The sequence below is a fragment of the Oncorhynchus tshawytscha genome, linkage group LG02 (assembly GCF_018296145.1).
Source record: "Oncorhynchus tshawytscha isolate Ot180627B linkage group LG02, Otsh_v2.0, whole genome shotgun sequence".
Classification (NCBI taxonomy): domain Eukaryota; kingdom Metazoa; phylum Chordata; class Actinopteri; order Salmoniformes; family Salmonidae; genus Oncorhynchus; species Oncorhynchus tshawytscha.
This window is the reverse complement of record NC_056430.1, coordinates 69,479,761-69,499,872: the sequence shown is the minus strand read 5'-3', so window position 1 is coordinate 69,499,872 and position 20,112 is coordinate 69,479,761. Positions and strand designations below refer to the sequence as shown.

General features: G+C 43.1%; 1 protein-coding gene across 6 annotated transcripts in view; it reads left to right on the top strand.

Annotated features, from left to right (window-relative positions):
• The window catches only part of LOC112262899 (SH3 and PX domain-containing protein 2A), a 60,140-nt gene that overhangs the window by 22,569 nt on the left and 17,459 nt on the right, over positions 1-20,112 (top strand). For 4 of the 6 annotated variants that reach the window (XM_042303652.1, XM_042303646.1, XM_042303639.1 and 1 more), the window contains exons 3-4: positions 11,045-11,158; positions 14,272-14,355. In XM_042303652.1, the coding sequence (XP_042159586.1) occupies positions 11,045-11,158; positions 14,272-14,355 (198 nt within the window). The remainder of the gene's footprint in view (positions 1-11,044; positions 11,159-14,271; positions 14,356-20,112) is intronic. The other 2 variants (XM_042303653.1, XM_042303640.1) reach the window with 1 other exon arrangement.

Genomic DNA, 20,112 nt, shown 5'->3' with positions numbered 1-20,112 from the left:
GGTTTATGTCCCTCGACATTTTGATCGCAGAAACACTAGGCGGTAATTTCACACTGCAACCTCCCGATTTACCAAAACCCCCTATTTCTTTAATGTTGTTTTAATGTCGCTTTAATGTTCCTCACCCCGTGCATCTCGGCATTATGACAACCTATGCTTTTAAGTTAGCTTCTACCATTCCCATCCAGACTCTGCGATTCTTTTTCTTCTCCTCTCCACACAATCTCTAAACAGTATATCATATGCGGTTAGGAGTGGTTCGGGTCAAGCAACAGCCAATGGAAAAAAAACATCCACTGCAGTAAAACCACTTTACTGCAGCATCAGTTCTCCCCGCTTCACGCACTGTTTACCTCGATAGTCGCGGGTTCCTAATCCCGAGTCGGATGTTGTTGTCATACCCTACCCCTACTGCGAGAAGCTAGCAGCCGCGTGCGCTCTAGTTCCACGGCAGCTGTTTCACTGTATAGTGTCAACAAGGCGCCAGTATCACCACGTGAGACTGTACAGTGTGTGTGTGCGTGCGTGCGTGTGTGTGTGTGTGTGAGTGTATGTGGGGTGTGTGTGTGTGTGCTGATGTCATGAGTTTTGGCTGTGAGATTTGTGTCTGACTGTCTGTCCGGAGATTTACGAGCTACTATCTAGTAAAGAGAGATTTATGGGAGGGCAAGGAGGTGGACACGCCAGAATCCTCTTGAAAAGGGGGAAAGAGGAGGAGAAAAGGAGGAGTGGAAGCTATGTATGGGGCAGTGTCCTGGTTTTCTCCCACTCCGGTCATTCCTTGGACATGGGAAATCACAGAGAGTCTGGAGGGAAGAGGCCTCAGATGGGAAAAACATCACTTGCATGTGTGACCAGAAGTTATATGGTGCAATCAGTTTATTGTGCTTCCTGCAAAGTTGTTATCACCATGATATTGATGATATGATATTGATATTGATACCATGGTATCAAATGTATATTATATAGAATAGTCTTTGAAGACTATTTTGGCTCTGTTAGAGTTCTGATACCATAGTTGCACGAAAATGACTGGTTAATCAATGCAACCCGGCCTCCATTCTGTGGCTCCATACTGTGGCTGAATATGGAAAATTCCCCTATTTTCTGTGTCCTTACCCCGGCCTAATGGATCTTGCAGGAGGACTGTGATGCTATGCAGCAAACAAGATCCCTCTGGGTTACTGTGCCGCTCCCTCAGCCCACAAGCCCAGCCGGAGAAGACATTTGCCCCTCGCCTCTCTCTCTATGCGATCTTTGCCAGGTTGAAGGGGGAATTTGTCACCATAGTCCTAAAGAGCTTAGGCACGCTTACCGTGCAAAACCCACCTAAACACACATTCACACACATAGTCACGTACTCACACACGTGTGAAATTATGTATGCACAGGCAAACACGCACGCATAAACACACACAGGCTCAAACGCACACACACACACCACCCCTACCTCCCCTCTCTCACTGCCTGCTGTGTCCACAGGGGTGTAAGTTAGGTTGGCATAGCCCCCACTATCCCACATATTCTTTCCTGAGATTTACCCAGTTTTGACTGAGTTTGGGCTGGGCTGGGCAGTGGGTGTTGTTTGCCTTGGCCTGGGGCCCTGTGTAGATCAGCTTTAGTAGGGGAAAGCACTGGGCCAAGTTTTACAGAGGGAGGAACACCATTTGTGTCAAATCTTACACTCCATCACTCCGGCTACAGCCAGCTTAGCGCTAGTCTCACCTCACATTTGAAACGGACAGCCTAGCCTGCTCTTCTGACTTCAGTCACGCCGATAAGGTTGTAAACCGTCAGAGTCTTTGCCAGGGGGGCTGCTGAAGACAAGGCCTCACACACGAGAGGCCATACAGATGTAGGATATGAATTTGATCACTCTGTTGAAGGAGAACTTTCCATACAGAACCTTGTATTGCATTTGAGTTTTGAAAAGGCTTCTGAAGTTTGTAATTTCCACTTTGACATTTCAGACTCAATTTTCCCTGGCGAAAAATGTATCAACCCCGACAAAAAATGTAAATGTATTATATTAATTATAATCCACATAATAATTCGAATTTCCTGTTGCTGCATGATTATTTTCCTGCTGTAGCAAACTGGCTCAAATTAAGATCCTACATCTGTAGTCTCACATAGCCTATACAGTGGTTCTTCCTTTAAAAGTTGTGCTGCCTCAACTCTAGGCAATCAAATCAGACAGACGGCTTCAATCAAAGAGCGTTTAGCGCTAGAGAGTTTAGCTTAGGTTAGCTTAAAGGATGTCCTGGTCAGGCTGTAAAAATAGCTAGCCAGCTTCAATCAGGAAGTCATACTTATAAGCCAACAGATAGCGTAGCAGGCTCTTAGTCATCCTATACATGCTACCCGTAGCGTAACGTTTCACCAAGAGGCACAAGAGTTGCTAATCTACGTCAATCGACAGAGAGGTTACCTTTAAAGCCCTTTAAAATCTCCTGTATAGATAGGGTCACATGAAAGGCCATAGCTGGCCAAAAGACTCACTTACAGGTTTTAAAATAGGGCTTGTTGCCATTAGCATGTTCAGTGAGGTGATATGCATGGCTAAAGCTAGCTTAGTGTTAGCTGCACCTCCCATGCTTTGAAATGGCCAGCCTGTATCAATAAGCATGACACAGGGGGTACTTAGCTGGAAGGAAGCTTTGGGTTGGGTCTCTCTCTCTCTCACACACACACACACACACACACACACACACACACACACACACACACACACACACACATGTTATGTTGTTCTTCTATCCTCGTGGGGACCTAATATTTATTAAAAGTCAAAATCCTATTTTCCTTAACCTAACCCTTACCATAACCCTAACCTTAACCTTTACCCGTAACCCAAACCCTGAACATAACCACAACCCCCCCCCTACACACACACGGCGGTTCAAGTTCAAGGCCTGGGGACGTAGCCCAGGCATGCTGAGCATGATATTTAGTCAACACGGTCTAATGAACTTCCTTCCACCACGCTATCCCCTTAAACTTGTAACACAGCTAGCAGTAACCAAACCCCCATGTTTTATGTTTTATGAAAACTTAAAAGCAAGGTAACACAATCTCCACCGTGGGATGTGAGTTCCTCTGTCTCCCGTCCCGTTAGACATTGTCAATAAAGATTTGGGGCCTCGAAATAAACTAGGAAGGAAGCAACCAGCTTGATGATTCGGATGTCCTCATAACTTCCCCTCAGTTAGAACTGATTAGATGATGCTTTGATGTATCCCGTCTTGGGTGATTTTTATACGTTTTATGTCTCTTTACATTGCCAATCCGCTACACCAGCTTTTCAAACAAAGTTCACACTAAAGGGAACGAAAACGTGTTCAAAGGAACTTGTTATTAAATGATTCTGATGTCATTAGAGGAATTTTGTCTGTTCTTCGTTTGATCCCATCCAACAAAATCATATCCCTGAGGCCTAACTAGGCGTTTATCACATCATATACTGTATTGACTTCTAGAGTTGATGGGATTTCATTTCAATTTCCCTAATTAAATCATCTCGTTCAGGCCGCCCGAGTGGCGCAGCCATCTAAGGCATTGCATCGCAGTGTTGAGGCTTCACTACAGATCCGGGTTCGATCCCAGGCTGTGTCACAACCGGCCGTGACCGGGAGTCCCATAGGGCTGCGCACGATTGGACCAGCGTCCTCCAGGTTAGTGGAGGGTTTAGGGGGCTTTACTTGGCTCATCGCGCTTTAGCAACTCCTTGTGGAGGGCCGGGCGCCTTCAGGCTGACTACGTCGTCAGTTGAACGGTGGTGCGGCTGGCTTCCGGGTTAAGTGGGCAGGTGTAAACAAGCGTGGTTTGGTGGGTCATGTTTCGGAGGACACATGACTTGACCTTCGACCTCTCCCAAGCCCGTTGGGGAGTTGCAGCGATGAGACAAGATCGTAGTTGGATCGCAATTGGATATCACGGGGAGAAAGAGGTGGTAAAATACAATATATATATATATATATATATATATATAATATGTTAATAATCTCGTTCTGTATTAGCTTCAGATTTGATTACATATATGCTTTCTTGCAACCTATATGGTATCTTGCTCACACACAGGGTTTGTGTGATTAGATAGAAGGATGAGAATAGTCTCTGCCTTCCAGGCCTGATTCTCCTGTCTCGTTTTAGGCCTCCCGAACCGCCGTAATTGTTCTGGTTCTATTTTAAGCCTCAGATTTCTGTGTCCCTTAGTTCTGCTTACTCTGCAGAAAGCGCACGTTGTGGTTCAATTCAATATTCTGCCTTCCTGACTCGGGCTCAGCCGCATCCAACTCAGAGCTCGTATCACACATCAGATCTGTTGTTCGTTGTGGCAAAGCAATGAGATGAGTAACACAATCGCGTCGCGTTTGAAATAAGTGTCGTTGACGAAACGTCTTGATGGTCCCGTTTCTCCGTTCCATCAATCCAAATGAAGAGAGTGAACAGATAGATTCTGTGGTGGTTTTGGACGGGGAAGTGTGTGGAATACTCCCTGCTTTGAAGCCCTGGCCAAACGTCTGCTTTCTCTCTGTCTCTGTATCTCTCTCTCTCTCCTCTCTCTCGGTCACCCACTCTCTCTATCTCCATCTTTCTCTCCCTACTAGGCGTTTACCAGCCAATGATTAGTATGTTCTGCACAATTACTGTAACATTTGTTTTCCATGTGACCTTATTCTCACTGAGCGAAAGGGGGAGATGGAGACAGAGGGAAAGAGGGAGAAAGCACTGCACTCTGCTAAACTACAACCTTAGTTCTACCAAAGCACAACACAGTGGAACTGCAATTAGACTACTTATTACTGTCTGGGTTAAACCAGCATGAGTACTGTCAATGTTAAGAAGGTTTTACACCTGTCGCTATTTGACCTTTTAAGATAGTTATCTTTAGTTCCACATCATGAATCTGATGAAGTGGAGCAAACTGGGTCATTTTTGTCGGGACACAACCCGGACCCAGAATCTAGTGTTTATTGTAGTCAAAGGCTGCCTAAAAAGTAGTCTGATTTAGTTTTGACAAGGCACCTGTACAATAAAAGGATCGTACTTAGTCAGGAAATGAGCACTCGTGAAAGTATTCCTCTAAATGTCTTTTTACTGCGTTGTTTGAGGTCGAGTGAACTCAGCCTAAGCATGGTTTCTGGTCTAATACACACACACACACACACACACACACACACACACACACACACACACACACACACACACACACACACACACACACACACACACACACACACACACACACACACACACAGGGCCCTGCAACCAATAACACTGCCATGATGACTTAAACCTGTTGAAACAGCAGCCCTTCCCTTTTGCTTTCTACTCTACTGTATGTTCAGATGGTGGTCAATATGTAGTTCATTAGACGACCCACCTTTTATATGTCTTGTTTTAGCCTGTTTCATTTTTACAGCTGCCCCCAACCCCCTTTACTGCCCTGCCCCCCTGCCCGCGTCCCACCCCTGCTGAAGATTGACATTTGTTACACCACATTTTCCATGTTCTATGATTCATAACCTTTCGAGGAAAACATGGTCAATTTGTTGTTGTTTGAATCCCAGACTGACCCTTTAATCTCTCTCTAGTCCACCGGCACTGTAATGTATTCCATACACATACAGTACGGTCAAGCAAGATATATAGCTATTTTAGAACATATAGGCATTTAAAATAACTGACCGTCAGCAATGGTTATTACATTCATAGTTGATGTAATATGGTAATGTTAGCCACTGTAATCAAACAAGACATGTATGCTTCCAAGAGAAGCTCTTGTAGCGTGTTAAGATTAGCTCATAGTTTAGGTGGTGTGGCCGTCCCACTACTTTCATATTTTCTGTGTTTATTGGACAGGATAAATAGAAAGAAGTTTATAGCAGGAGAGGAATTGCTAAAGTGGTGGGTCAGATTTGAACCCATGCTCGCAGTGTTTGTACTTGTAATCTCAGTGTTAGTACTTGTTATCGCAGTGTTAGTACTTGTTATTGCAGTGTTAGTACTTGTTATTGCAGTGTTAGTACTTGTTATTGCAGTGTTAGTACTTGTTATCGCAGCATTAGTACTTGTTATCGCAGTGTTAGTACTTGTTATCGCAGTGTTAGTACTTGTTATTGCAGTATTAGTACTTGTTATTGCAGTGTTAGTACTTGTTATTGCAGTGTTAGTACTTGCTATTACAGTGTTAGTACTTGTTATTGCAGTCTTAGTACTTGTTATTGCAGTGTTAGTACTTGTTATTACAGTGTTAGTACTTGTTATTACAGTGTTAGTACTTGTTATTATAGTATTAGTACTTGTTATTGCAGTGTTAGTACTTGTTATTGCAGTGTTAGTACTTGTTATTGCAGTGTTAGTACTTGTTATTACAGTGTTACTACTTGTTATTACAGTATTAGTACATGTTATTGCAGTGTTAGTACTTGTTATTACAGTGTTAGTACTTGTTATTACAGTATTAGTACTTGTTATTGCAGTGTTAGTACTTGTTATTACAGTGTTAGTACGTGTTATTGCAGTGTTAGTACTTGTTATTACAGTGTTAGTACTTGTTATCACAGTGTTAGTACTTGTTATCGCAGTATTAGTACTTGTTATTGCAGTGTTAGTACCTGTTATCACAGTATTAGTACTTGTTATTGCAGTGTTAGTACTTGTTGGACCGCTGGAACACCCTAGGGTACATTAAACATTTTATCGATTTTTCACACACAAAACACAGCAAATCCCACCAACAAACAGAAAAGACACAACAAACATGTTCAACACCAGACAATACCACATAAACAGCTCAATCCCATGATACATCTCTTGGAGCCTAATTGAGCCGCCAAGCCAATTGGATTCCACTGTGTGAATGGGGAAACCCTGATTTGAGTCTTCACCAAGGGGGATGTCCTCTCTCTTCTCTGGGAAAACGGGGTTTATTATCTGTCTGTCTGGAAGCTAAATGGCACGGCCAGAAAGAGGGAACACCAACTAACTTCCTACTAACAACTGTCCTGAAAGAGAGAGAGAAGAGAGAAAGAACCAGCTTCTGTCCATATTGCAGTTGGACAGAGTGAGTTTCCTGGAAAATGTTGACACACGGACAGTAGTTGGTTGGAACATATGAGAACGTTCCCTCGCTTTCTCTCTCTGGTCTCTCTCCCTCTCTCTTCCTCCACAGTCTCTCTCCACTCTGGTAACTGCCTATGTGTGATGAGATCCAGCAGCCTTTCTGTTTCTAATTTCTCTGCTCTTTAACCACATCTGACTTTCTCCAGAACTGGGATTTATAGGCAAACTGGGACTTGTCAAAGCCATGTGGTGTCTGTCAGCCTGGGAGCTGAATGTATAGGGGAGCTGGGCCTTGTCAAAGCCATGTGGTGTCTGTCAGCCTGGGAGCTGAATATATAGGGGAGCTGGGCCTTGTCAAAGCCATGTGGTGTCTGTCAGCCTGGGAGCTGAATATATAGGGGAGCTGGGCCTTGTCAAAGCCATGTGGTGTCTGTCAGCCTGGGAGCTGAATGTATAGGGGAGCTGGGCCTTGTCAAAGCCCTGTGGTGTCTGTCAGCCTGGGAGCTGAATGTATAGGGGAGCTGGGCCTTGTCAAAGCCATGTGGTGTCTGTCAGCCTGGGAGCTGAATGTATAGGGGAGCTGGGCCTTGTCAAAGCCATGTGATGTCTGCCAGCCTGAGCGAGAGAGACCAGGGCTAAACTAGTTTTTCTCATTTGCCTTTTCACAGCACACGCAAGTACATACATATACAAGTGCAAGCAGGCATGTTCATGGATCCCTATATAGACAGGCGCCCACAAACACACACGTTTGTGTAAGCAGACACAGTCCTTCCACGCCGACAGACCGGACCTATTTCTATCAGCCCCTACCTGGTAGGCAGTGATATACAGCCGTGGCAGCGCACACATGCAGCTGATAATGGCAGTCGCTCACCAGGACCCTGTCACATAGGGATTTAGGAGACTGTATATCCTCTGCTTGTCATGTCAGGTGACCTTTTGAAGAAAATGGCTCCTGAATTGTCTCTTTGCTGAACTGTGGCTGTCACGCCCTGGTCTTAGTATTTTGTGTTTTCTTTATTATTTTGGTCAGGCCAGGGTGTGACATGGGTTGTTTATTGTGGTGTGTTTTGTCTTGGGGTTTTTGTAGGTTATGGGATTGTGGTATAGTAGAGTTGTCTATGGTTGCCTAGAGTGGTTCTCAATCAGAGGCAGGTGTTTATCGTTGTCTCTGATTGGGAACCATATTTAGGCAGCCATATTCTTTGAGTCTTTGGTGGGTGATTGTTCCTGTCTCTGTGTTTGTTTGCACCAGATAGGGCTGTTTTGGTTTTTCACGTTACGTTTATTGTTTTTGTATGTTCGTTATTCATCTTTATTACAGATGTTTAATAATAACCACGCTGGGTTTTGGTCCGATCCCTGCTACACTTCCTCTTCAGAGGAAGAGAACCTTAACAGTGGCCGAATTCCATAAAGGTGGATGGGTTGTGGATTATTTCCTTTTGAACAGTTGCGGTAACTTGGATCTATAAAGTTTCTTTGCTAAAACTATGGGCAACTTCCATTGTTTCACACGTTGAATGTAGGACTTTAAAAAAAAAGAAAGGAGGGCTCTACCGTGCTGCCTCTCATCTCACCGCTATATGTGCTGAGTGCCATTCATCAAAACACATTTTCAGTCTAGGATCTAGCTAGCCTACAGCAGCATAATAATGAATTAGCATAGCATCAATGTCGCAATGTCAAATTCACGTTGGCGCTGAGGAAAACCTATGCCTCTACAGTCAGTCCAACGTTAGCGTTTTCGCTAGGCTAAGCATTAGCATAGCATCATTTTCATAGCGTTATTAGCATTTTGTGAAGCCAACCGATTCTGACAGGTTTCCAAACTCACTGTACTGTGCGCTGTCAGACCCCAGACTCTGCTGTGATGTCTACAGTGGGACCTACTTTGAACTTCAATGCCTTTTAGACAATGCCTATGGGTTGAAGCCTCAAACACTGTGGTGGACCATTCAGAGCTTCACACATAGTATACGCTATAGTAGTCTTGTGTTATGAGTGACTTTCAACCTGGATTTATGGAAAACCAAGGAATGTTTGGGAAGTTACTGGAATTTCGCAACCCTACCAATGACCAATGTTATTTTTTTCCGATGAAGAAACTGTTGTACACAGACATATTTTCCATATGGGTCAAATAGGTCTCATTTCCCAATGTGACTTGGCGTGTCTTGCAGGGACATAAAATGGGGCGTGTGAGGACTTGATTTACTCAAGCCGGTGTGTGTGTGTCTGTGTGTGTGTCTGTGTGTGTGTGTCTGTGTGTGTGTGTCTGTGTGTGTGTATGTGTGTCTGTGTGTGTGTGCGCGTGTGTGTGTGCGTGTGTGTGCGCGTGTGTGTGTGTCTGTGTGTGTGTGTGTGCGCGCGTGTGTGTGTGCGCGTGTGTGTGTGTGTCTGTGTGTGTGTGCGCGCGTGTGTGTGTGTGCGTGTGTGTGCGCGCGTGTGTGTGTGTGCGTGTGTATGTGTGTCAAACCACATTATAGGACCTCGCCATATGACGGTTAACACAGTCAAGAGCTGAGGACTTAATTGTTGGACTCCATTGGAGAGGAAAAAAATAGTTGTGCTCGTTACCTCGCTCTCTTCTCTTTTATACTGTCAGAGCGTGTGAGTTATTGTGTATGTGTACATATGTGCATTCGTCAGGAGTGTGCCTGTGTGTGTTAGCATATGGCGTACGTCTGGGTGCGTTATAGGCTGCAGAAAGTCGTAAATTATACTGTATCTTCGAGGCTCACTGAAAGGCAGCTTCCCTACTATTTACGACTCTGAGTAGTCCACGTTGAACCCAAATGTTACGGATGAAATGCTCGGAGAGCCTCTGAACTTCGTAAACAGAACAGACAGTCGGAGAATCTGGATTCGTGCTACCGCTGCAGAACTAAAACACAAAGACACATGCTAACTGTCAGGGAGGGATCGATGGCTTCTTTTCCTCTCTCTTTTCGTGAGCTTCGGTTTGGTTTGGTTCCTGATTCGACATGTGTTTTTGCATTCAATCAGGTCTAGGTCAAGTCAATTCGAATCAAAAAGATTTATTGTCCCACAAACACCTCTCGAAATACTAGACTAGGATTTTTTGGGGGACTAAATTCAAATCAATCCTTAACCATTGCACGGATACAGGGTCAGCTCTTATTTAATCCCCTTGATGGTTAGAACTCAGTTATGGTCATCTGATCCTAGATCTGTGGTTCAGGGACAACTTCTACCTCTTTGAACCTTAAGTGTCCATTTTCCTCTGCACTCCGGGCACATATATGACAAAAACATGACCCTAACCCTAGAGTGCTGCTCTAGGATCAGGTTCTCCCTGTCCATATAATCTCAATCATTATGAATTCAAATGAAAAACTGATCCATGGTCAGTCAGTAGCGCTACTCTGAAACGTCTGGTGGTTTTGTAATGATAGCAGGTGAAAAGTTCCCTGGTTAGGTCACTTCAATGCTCCCCATGTAGCCGATATAAATGAAAGCCTGGACCAAGAGAAACACTAACACCCGATGAATTCTGGGGTTCTTTGGGAATGTAGAGCAGTTATTGTAATTTACAGCCTTCGCAAACTGCTGCGGATGAAGGAACTAGAACGGTGGCATATTTCCATTATTGAATGTAAATCAAAATGTGTAAGTGTGTTTGGAGTCCAAGCCCAACTATTAGGTGTCATGCCTAAGGTGTTAGTAATGATTGTAGTGATATTTAGCAGGGTGAATGGCTGGTAAATGTGTAAGTGTGTTTGGAGTCCAAGCCCAACTATTAGGTGTCATGCCTAAGGTGTTAGTAATGATTGTAGTGATATTTAGCAGGGTGAATGGCTGGTAAATGTGTGTGTGTGTGTGTGTGTGTGTGTCTGTCTGTCTGTCTATTTTCTTTTATGTGTCATATATAGTGTGTAAAGAATGTGTGTGTGTCTCCATGTGGCTCTGCACAAACTAATGTGTGTGTGTGTGTGTGTCTTTGTTGTAGGTTGGTGGTTCGTCAGTACAGCCGAGGAGCAGGGTTGGGTGCCGGCCACATACCTGGACTCACAGAACGGCACTAGAGACGACCTGGAACTTAGCACCGTCAGGACAGGAGAAGGTAACACACACACGCCGGCCATTCTCCCCGCTAAATATCACTACCATTGTTACTAAGGCCTTAGGTAACACACACCAGCCATTCTCCCTGCAAAATATCACTACAATCGTTACTAAGGCCTTAGGTAACACACACCAGCCATTCTCCCTGCAAAATATCACTACAATCGTTACTAAGGCCTTAGGTAACACACACCAGCCATTCTCCCTGCAAAATATCACTACAATCGTTACTAAGGCCTTAGGTATGACAACTAATAGTTGTGCTAGGACAGCAGGAACCTCGAGGACCAGGGTCAGAGCAGGAAACAGACACTGTAAGAAACCCAGCCAAATGCCCTTTGTTCAAACTACAGGGTTTTTGTCAGGCTGGATATTTTGGCACCAGAGGAAATTCCTTCACTACTTTTTCAATGAGTTTTGTCATGACCTCTTTTTTTGCAGTAATGTTTAGTCTGACTGTTTGGAGGGCATATTTCATCACTAGAGAATAAGCTCCCTTCCCCTTTGGTGCTTCGGAATGACACTGTAGCGCCTTAGCTGTGTGTTACACCCAGGCAGGCAGACATGCACACACAGACATACACACACACAGACATACACACACACAGACATACACAGACATACACACACACAGACATACACACACACAGTCATACACACACACATACATATACACACACAGACATACACACACACAGACATACACACACACAGACATACACACACACACACACAGACATACACACACACAGACATACACACATCCATACACTCCCCCACCGTTAGTCATATTACCTCTGTTTTCCATCAGTTTTAGTAACCCATGGAAACTACCTGGTATAGTGTGATCATTATGCCGTAATGCTTCGTGTGTCATAGACTGCCACCAGGGTATGTAAGGCTCTCTCCCTGTCCCTCATTAAGACACATTGCTTTATGATCCTCGCGCTGGCCCATGGCGCTGTTACACTGTAAACTGGCATGCCACATCCCAGCATGTGATGACAGGTCCTCTGCAGCTGCCATGGCCCCCAGCTCCCCTTAATGCAGAATGCAGTCACTCCACAGAGAGAGAGAGAGAGGGAGAGAGAGAGAGAGGGAGAGGGACAAACTGGGCTGGTAGTGAAAGTCTGTGACAGCCTTTAAGGAAATAGACGGTCATGTGGCTGGAGCCTGGAAATACCTAGGGATCTGGGTCAGACACGCGCAGAGAGGAAATGCAGACACACACCCCACATGCACATCCCTCCCATCCCGCAAAACACTCCTCTATCAACACCTTCCCCATTAGAGCCTGCCTACTCCGTTTTCACACACCACTGCATATCTCATATCTCTAGTAACTATCCTGTCTCCCCTATCCCTCCCCTCCCTCATACTCATTAAGCCCCAGTCTACTGTCATATAAACCAATAGCAGACTGTAGCTAGCTCACTGAGGAGGGACGACAGGGCCTGGTAGGTCTGGTCTATTGGAATTACCCTGAAATAACGTTGGCCTTTGTGGCTGTCCCCAATTTGATATTTCAATTAGGAGGTCAATGGGAGAGAGAGAGAGAGAGAGAGAGAGAGATGAGAGTCATTTGATTCTGTCCTCCTCTCCTCACTCCTCCATTTCTCCCTCCTCTTCTTCCCTCCATTATGAAGGGAGAGATGACAGTAATTTAGTTCTGTCCTCCCTCATCACTCGTTCCTCCGTTCTGAAAGTCTGGTTTATGTCTCCCTGGGGAATGCGTTAAGGAAGGGAGGATAACTGCGAGTCATCAGAAAGGAACGAGTTGGACAGTATCATATAGGGCTGTTTTACTTCACTGTAAGTCAGTGGTGTTGCAAGAGTGGTCCCTGCTTATAAGGGCGACTGGAACGGAACAGTTTACCAGAGGACTTAGCAAGTTGTTACGGTAGCCTAACAGGCTAACATGGAGATTTACTCTTATCTATTTTCTCCTATACAGTTGCTAGAAAACCTATTAGCGAGACATTGGACACAGATGTCGTTTGCTGGGCAATCTTAAACCATGTGTACAGTATGCTAGGGGCTGGTTGGATACTATGCCACACAGATGTGTGGGGCGACAAGGTAGCCTAGCGGTTAGAGATGTTGGACTAGTAACCGGAAGGTTGCAAGTTCAAACCCCCAAGCTGACAAGCTACATATCTGTCGTTCTGCCCCTGAACAGGCAGTTGACCCACTTTTCCTAGGCCGTCATTGAAAATAAGAATTTGTTCTTAACTGACTTGCCTAGTTAAATAAAGGTAAAAATATTTTAAAAATTATGTAGCATGTCTGTGACCATTTGAAAGGTCCCAGATACATGAAACGTTATGTATGGGGATTGGCCTTCTTGAATGCGGAATAAGTTGTGGTGAGAACCAACAGATTTCAGTATTCCAGACACACTAGATTGGATGATACTGCATAATCATTGCTATAGAAATATAATTAATAGGACGGGCTTGGATCTCTAACCCTGGCATTTTGTAATGAATAGAGACACGCCTTCTATACATGATATTTCTATGATACATCATGTCATCGTTGTCATAGAGATTGAATGAATAGAACAGGCTTGGAAGCGCTATTCATTCTATTTATATGATCATTGCTTCCTCTTTTAATGTGGGGCTTGTTCTCTTTCGGTCTTTCGGTGACAGACGTCGTGAAGGATAGTTTCTCTGGACAGTTGTCTCTCGTAAGGAAATACCTCTGTGTTTATGACCTAGTTCTCACTGTCCTCGTGATATCTGTGATTCCACTCGTCCTTTATAATGTCAGTTTAACTCAGTCCCCAGAAATACACACCCTTTAAGAAGTTTAGCTGCTTGACTGGGAAATGTGCGCGTGAACTCTGAAGACAGATAGTGATTATCACGACAACAATGAGTATCAACTCTTTCTGTAAAACCATTTGCTACTACACTATTACAAATCATGTGATTTACTATGCATAGCTTTAAAATGGACACCGTTCATTTGCTGGCTTTCCATGTAATGTTTTCACCATCCTACTAACTAACGACGGCTTTTTGCCTTCGTTCATTTTGTAATACGCTTCTTAAGTTCACGCTTCTTTGTTTTCCTTTGGTTTCTCCGTCCATCCCCCTTCATCAGTTACTAAGAGACGCAAGGCTCATCTGAAGAGACTGGACCGCAGATGGACCTTGGGGGGCATAGTGAACCGCCAGCAGAGTCGAGGTGAACACACAGTCAACACCCGCAGACACACACACGCAAACACACACACGCACGCACGCACACACACACACACACACAAGCACACAGACACTCTCAAGTGGCCTCTCTCAGAACCACACACATACACACTCATTCCTTCATCGTAAGGAAACTCATTTTAAATCCATGACAGTCAGCCAACAACAACTCCAGCTTAACCCCCAACATCACAAACAGCACATTGGGTGTTCCGGTAGATTTCAATTCCCGGAGTTAAATTTACCAAATTTTTCTCTACTTTTAGAAAGATAATTATTTCTTAATTTTGCTACGCAGAATCATTTACTAACATTAAACAGATTAGATAATGAGGGGTATTTGATTCAGACAGCACAACAGTAACAACCTTGATGGCTAATAGCTGTTCTAAACATTACTGTGTGTAGTGCTACTTCATGTACTTATACAACTCCCTCCAGGTTCAGAACCATTCGATTTTAATGACTGGGTTTTTAGTGAACATTTATTGGTAAAGATATGTTCTCACACTCTTGAATGTATCACGTTGCCAAGATCCCCTGGCCACTGCAATACTGTAATATGTCTCAATGGAGAGTTGCTGTTGAGTCATAATGAATTCTCTTTGATGGACCCAGACAGACATGAGCCTATGTCTCATATTGTCTAGTATCTAATCAAAACTGGTCCAAGGTCAGCTTTTCATTTATCCTCAAATGGTTATGGTTGGAATCTGGGGAAGATAAGCTGATCCTAGATCTGTGGCTATTAAAAGGCTACATCTACCCATATTTGATCAAAAAGTAGTCACTATATTGAAGGATGAAGTTACTATAGACGTTGATTGAAGGTCAGTTAGAGGTTCTCTGTCATTGATATAGATAGGATTTGGGGAGGCTGATCCTAGATCTGTGTCTGTGGACTACCCCTACCTAGAGCCAGAATAATTTCTCATCCCTCTAATAAGACCAGGAGAGATCAGCCATCTGGTTATAGGATACGCTATCCACTGCTGCAGAACTTTGACATCGGTGGGGCGTGACTCACCTGGTATAGCTTAACTCTGATCCCAGACCAGTCAAAGAGACAATAAACATAAGTGATTCAACAGAGCTGATCCAACACAGGGGGAACTTGTGTCAGATGGTATGAGTTAGTACCTGTGTTGAGGAATTTTATACAGGCCTGCGATGACCTATATACTTTCGGGCCAGGCGTTCTTCCTAACCACATGGCCTGACCAGGAAAAACTCCACTTCCTAGTTGTAGTCTTACTAATCTATAACATAGGACACCGTTTTTCCTATTCAGATGCTCAGGAAAACCCCCAGGTCCTATTTATACTGCACAGGAGAAAAAAATACTAGTTCAATACTCAGCCAACGATTTCCATGTGATGACTACATCCAGCTCTTTTGGATGCTTTTGGTGAATGTACTAATATGGGCTGCCAGAGCCTCGCCATAGTCTCCAGCCAGAGCTGAGCGAAGCAGTTACAGTTAGGTAGCTAGCTCTCTCAGAGGAGTAGCAGCAGGAGGACTGGGCGGGCTGGAATAGGCTGGTGGAAAGTGTGAATGTGGGGCAGTAGCCCATACTGAAGCCTGGCTTTAATCACAAGCAGGAGCCTATAACAGTGGATGGATCCACTTCTGTGTGTGTGTGAGCTAGATGTCGACCGATTATTATTTTTAAACGCCGATACCGATTATTGGAGGACCAAAAAAGGGCGATACCGATTAATCGGACGATTTTTATAATTATATATATATTTGTAATAATGACAATTACAACAATACTGAATGAACACTTTTATTTTAACTTAATATAATACATAAATAAAAATCAAATTAGTCTCAAATAAATAATGAAACATGTTCAATTTGGTTTAAATAATGCAAAAACACAGTGTTGAAGAAGAAAGTAAAAGTGCAATATGTGCCATGTAAAAAAGCTAACATTTAAGTTCCTTAATCAGAACATGAGAACATATGAAAGCTGGTGGTTCCTTTTAAAATGAGTCTTCAATATTCCCAGTTAAGAAGTTTTAGGTTGTAGTTATTATTGGAATTATAGGACTATTTCTCTCTATACCATTTGTATTTCATATACCTTTGACTATTGGATGTTGTTATAGGCACCCATAGTGTTGCCAGCCTAATCTCAGGAGCTGATAGGCTTGAAGTCATAAACAACACTGTGCTTCAAGCATTGCAAAGAGCTGCTGGCAAATGTAGGAAAGTGCTGTTTGAATGAATGCTTACGAGCCTGCTGCTGCCTACCACCGCTCAGTCAGACTGCTCTATCAAATATCAAATCATAGACTTAATTATAATATAATAAACACACAAATACGAGCCTTAGGTCATTAATATGGTAAAATCTGGAAACTATAATTTAGAGGATAAAAAAGTTTATTCTTTCAGTGAAATACGGAATCGTTACGTATTTTATCGAACAGGTGGCATCCATAAGTCTAAATATTGCTGTTACATTGCGCACCCTTCAATGTTATGTCATAATTATGTAAAATTCTGGCAAATTAATTACGGTCCTTGTTAGGAAGAAATGGTCTTCACACAGTTCGCAACGAGCCAGGCGGCCCAAACTGCTGCATATACCCTGACTCTGCTTGCACTGAACGCAAGAGAAGTGACACAATTCCCCTAGTTAATATTGCCTGTTAACATGAATTTCTTTTAACTAAATATGCAGGTTTAAAAATATATACTTGTGTATTGATTTTAAGAAAGGCATTGATGTTTATGATTAGGTACATTGGTGCAACGACAGTGCTTTTTTTGCGAATGCGCTTGTTAAATCATCACCCGTTTGGCGAAGTAGGCTGTGATTCGATGATAAATTAACAGGCACCGCATTGATTATTTGTAAAGCAGGACAAGCAAGTTAAACTAGTAATATCATCAACCATGTGTAGTTAACTAGTGATTATGTTAAGATTGATTATTTTGTATAAGGTAAGTTTAATGCTAGCTAGCACCTTACCTTGGCTCCTTGCTGCACTCGCGTAACAGGTAGTCAGCCTGCCACGCAGTCTCCTCGTGGAGCGCAATGTAATCGGCCAAAATCGGCTTCCAAAAATGCAGATTACCGACTCTTATGAAAACTTGAAATCGGCCCTAATTAATCGGCCATGCCGATTAAGTGTGAGCCACTGATGTAACTGTTGCCATGAAGGAATGAGGACAATCATTGCGTGAGGCATAATTAGTAGGCGTTGTCATATATTTTCGTTGTAGTATTGCTGACATTGATTACTGAATGGTTGGGAAAGGCATTTCACTGTACTTGAAATCAATATCCCAGATGACTTCACTTGAGACTCCGGGTCAACGTACAGCACATGCCTGTGTAAGGATGCTGTACTAGAGACATCAACCAGCAGAAACAGACAGTAGTGATATATTGACCCCTGTTGAGGCTGACACATTTCAACAGCCAGGGTCTCAGGTCAGTTGGGAGTCCAGTGTTGCTTCCAGCACCGCCAGAAACACTGCTGCATGGTAACTCATTCTGGATTAGAGGCCTTGTTTCCACCCTACAAAATGATCCCACCATGATAATGCTGCTGACTGTGGTCATTATGAATGCCAGACGAGGCATGTTTGTATCAGGCAGCACAGATAGGGCACTTTGAGGCAGCATGCACAGACCGTTTCTAGCAAATTCTAGTCATTTGTGCTTTTTGGGGTCGGTTCGGTTTCTGTTCGATTATTTTTTTTAAATTAAGAATGGTTTTCAATTATTTTTTAAAAATATTACATTCGTTGTGAAATAATGACATTAAAATGATTTTAGAGGTTTTTAATGGACATTGCAAAACCCAAAATAGTGAACATTCAATTCCCCAAACATTGAAAACATTCCATTGTCTCTGTCAGGTCCCCATTGGGTAGACATCAGTAGAAAAATAAAAAATCACTATGAAATAATATTTCACTTGTGTATATTACTTTGTTTTTATTTGATGACTTTATTATCTTTAATTCCTTAAAGTCATCATCTCATCTCTGCTCAGGCATTAGCAGCCAAACAGCCAGACAAAGTTATCTCTGTTCTCCCCATACTGTACTGTCTTTAGTCATCCTATTTAGCTAAGCTAGTATGCAGCAGAGCTGTCTGACAAAATCATTTTACTAGTTACTAGTCCAAAGTAGATAAGGCACACCTTCACAAACTGTCTCTATCCCTCTCTCATCATTGAGTACATTCCTCTCTCATGCAGTCTATGCAGTCTGTGTATAGTAAAAGTGTATCCATCTCTGTCTGCACCAAAAAGAGCAGGTGCAATGAATTATGGTCATCGTAGTTAATTACCAAATTTCTGCACAGAACTAGATTGAATATTTGAATAACTACAACTCCCTTCAGCCAGGCGTCCCACATAGTTCTTGACTTGATTTATTATTATTCGACTTCTCACTGGAGAAATGGAGTGTTGGGCTCACAAAAAAAGAAAAAAAAGAAATGGAATTCAAGTAATTGAACCGACGTCAGTTAATCGCTGAGCACTAGTTTCTAGGAAGCTAAAAGTAGAGTTAAGCGTATCAGGGACATGATCATTGACCATAAAGAATACTTACAATTACTCTACCCTGAGTGTTCTCTCCATAGACATAAGTAATGGATAAATACTGTATCTCATGGTTTCGCTCTATGAAGATGCACTCTTGTCATGAGACATGGACACTCTTTCTTAATGTATCTTTCCACGATTACATAAATACTCTACCCACCTCCTGCTCAACCTTATTGCAAGAGATTTGAGAAAGTGGAGAGGATGAGAGGAATTAAAGAAAGATTCGAGAAAGAAGCATTGCATGAGTTAGAGAGAGGAAAGTAGGGAGTCTAATCTTACAATATTAATGAATTGTCTTCTTAACACCTCATCTGAAACTACCCAGAAACACTCTTTGCAAATGGAATACTTGACCCATTTGTGAGAAATATAATATTTTCCCGTGGAGTCAAGGATTTAGTTACCGTGGAAACGAGATAGTAAACAAGATAAGGAGAGAAGATAAGTGCCAGGTGCTAAATCTTATGGATTAACACCACAGAGGAGGAAGCAAAAATTGATTACTTTGTTGTTGTTCCTACCCTACGTCAAGTCAATGGGTCTAAAGTTGTTCACTTTATTGCCAAAATACTCCCAAAGAAGTCAAAGCAGGAAGCTAAATGGATCGCTTTGTAATTGTTTTATAGTCCACTTACTCTGACCCTACCTCAGGTCAATGGGCCTGCCTTTGGTAACTTTATCGCCAAAATTACTCCCAAGAAAAACAAATGGATCTCTTGTTATTGCATTGTTCGGTCAAACCCACAAATTCTTCCGACCCAATGTTAGGTCAGTACAGTCTGATTGGCTGGTCCGATGAAATCCATAGGTGTTGATTGGCTAGTGACAGCAGGATGACCTCACCTCATCGATAACCTCATGTGTTGTTGACAGGGCGAGTCATTAGGTCAAACACTCTATCCAGTCTCCTCAACCCTGTTCCTCTGTCTGTATGTCTAGAGATCAGGATCAGTTACAGCAGAGTCCAATGTGATTTATGGCAGTGTGCTGATAACCTCCTTCTCAACTCACTGTTTGGGGCTTTGGGCCCAGCTGACTGGTCAAACACTCACTAAGACAGTGTGAGAAACACGTACGTACATGTCCAGAGAGCATGCTCACACACATGATACGTATGTTTGAATACACACGCACACTCACAGGCACACACACACACACACTGT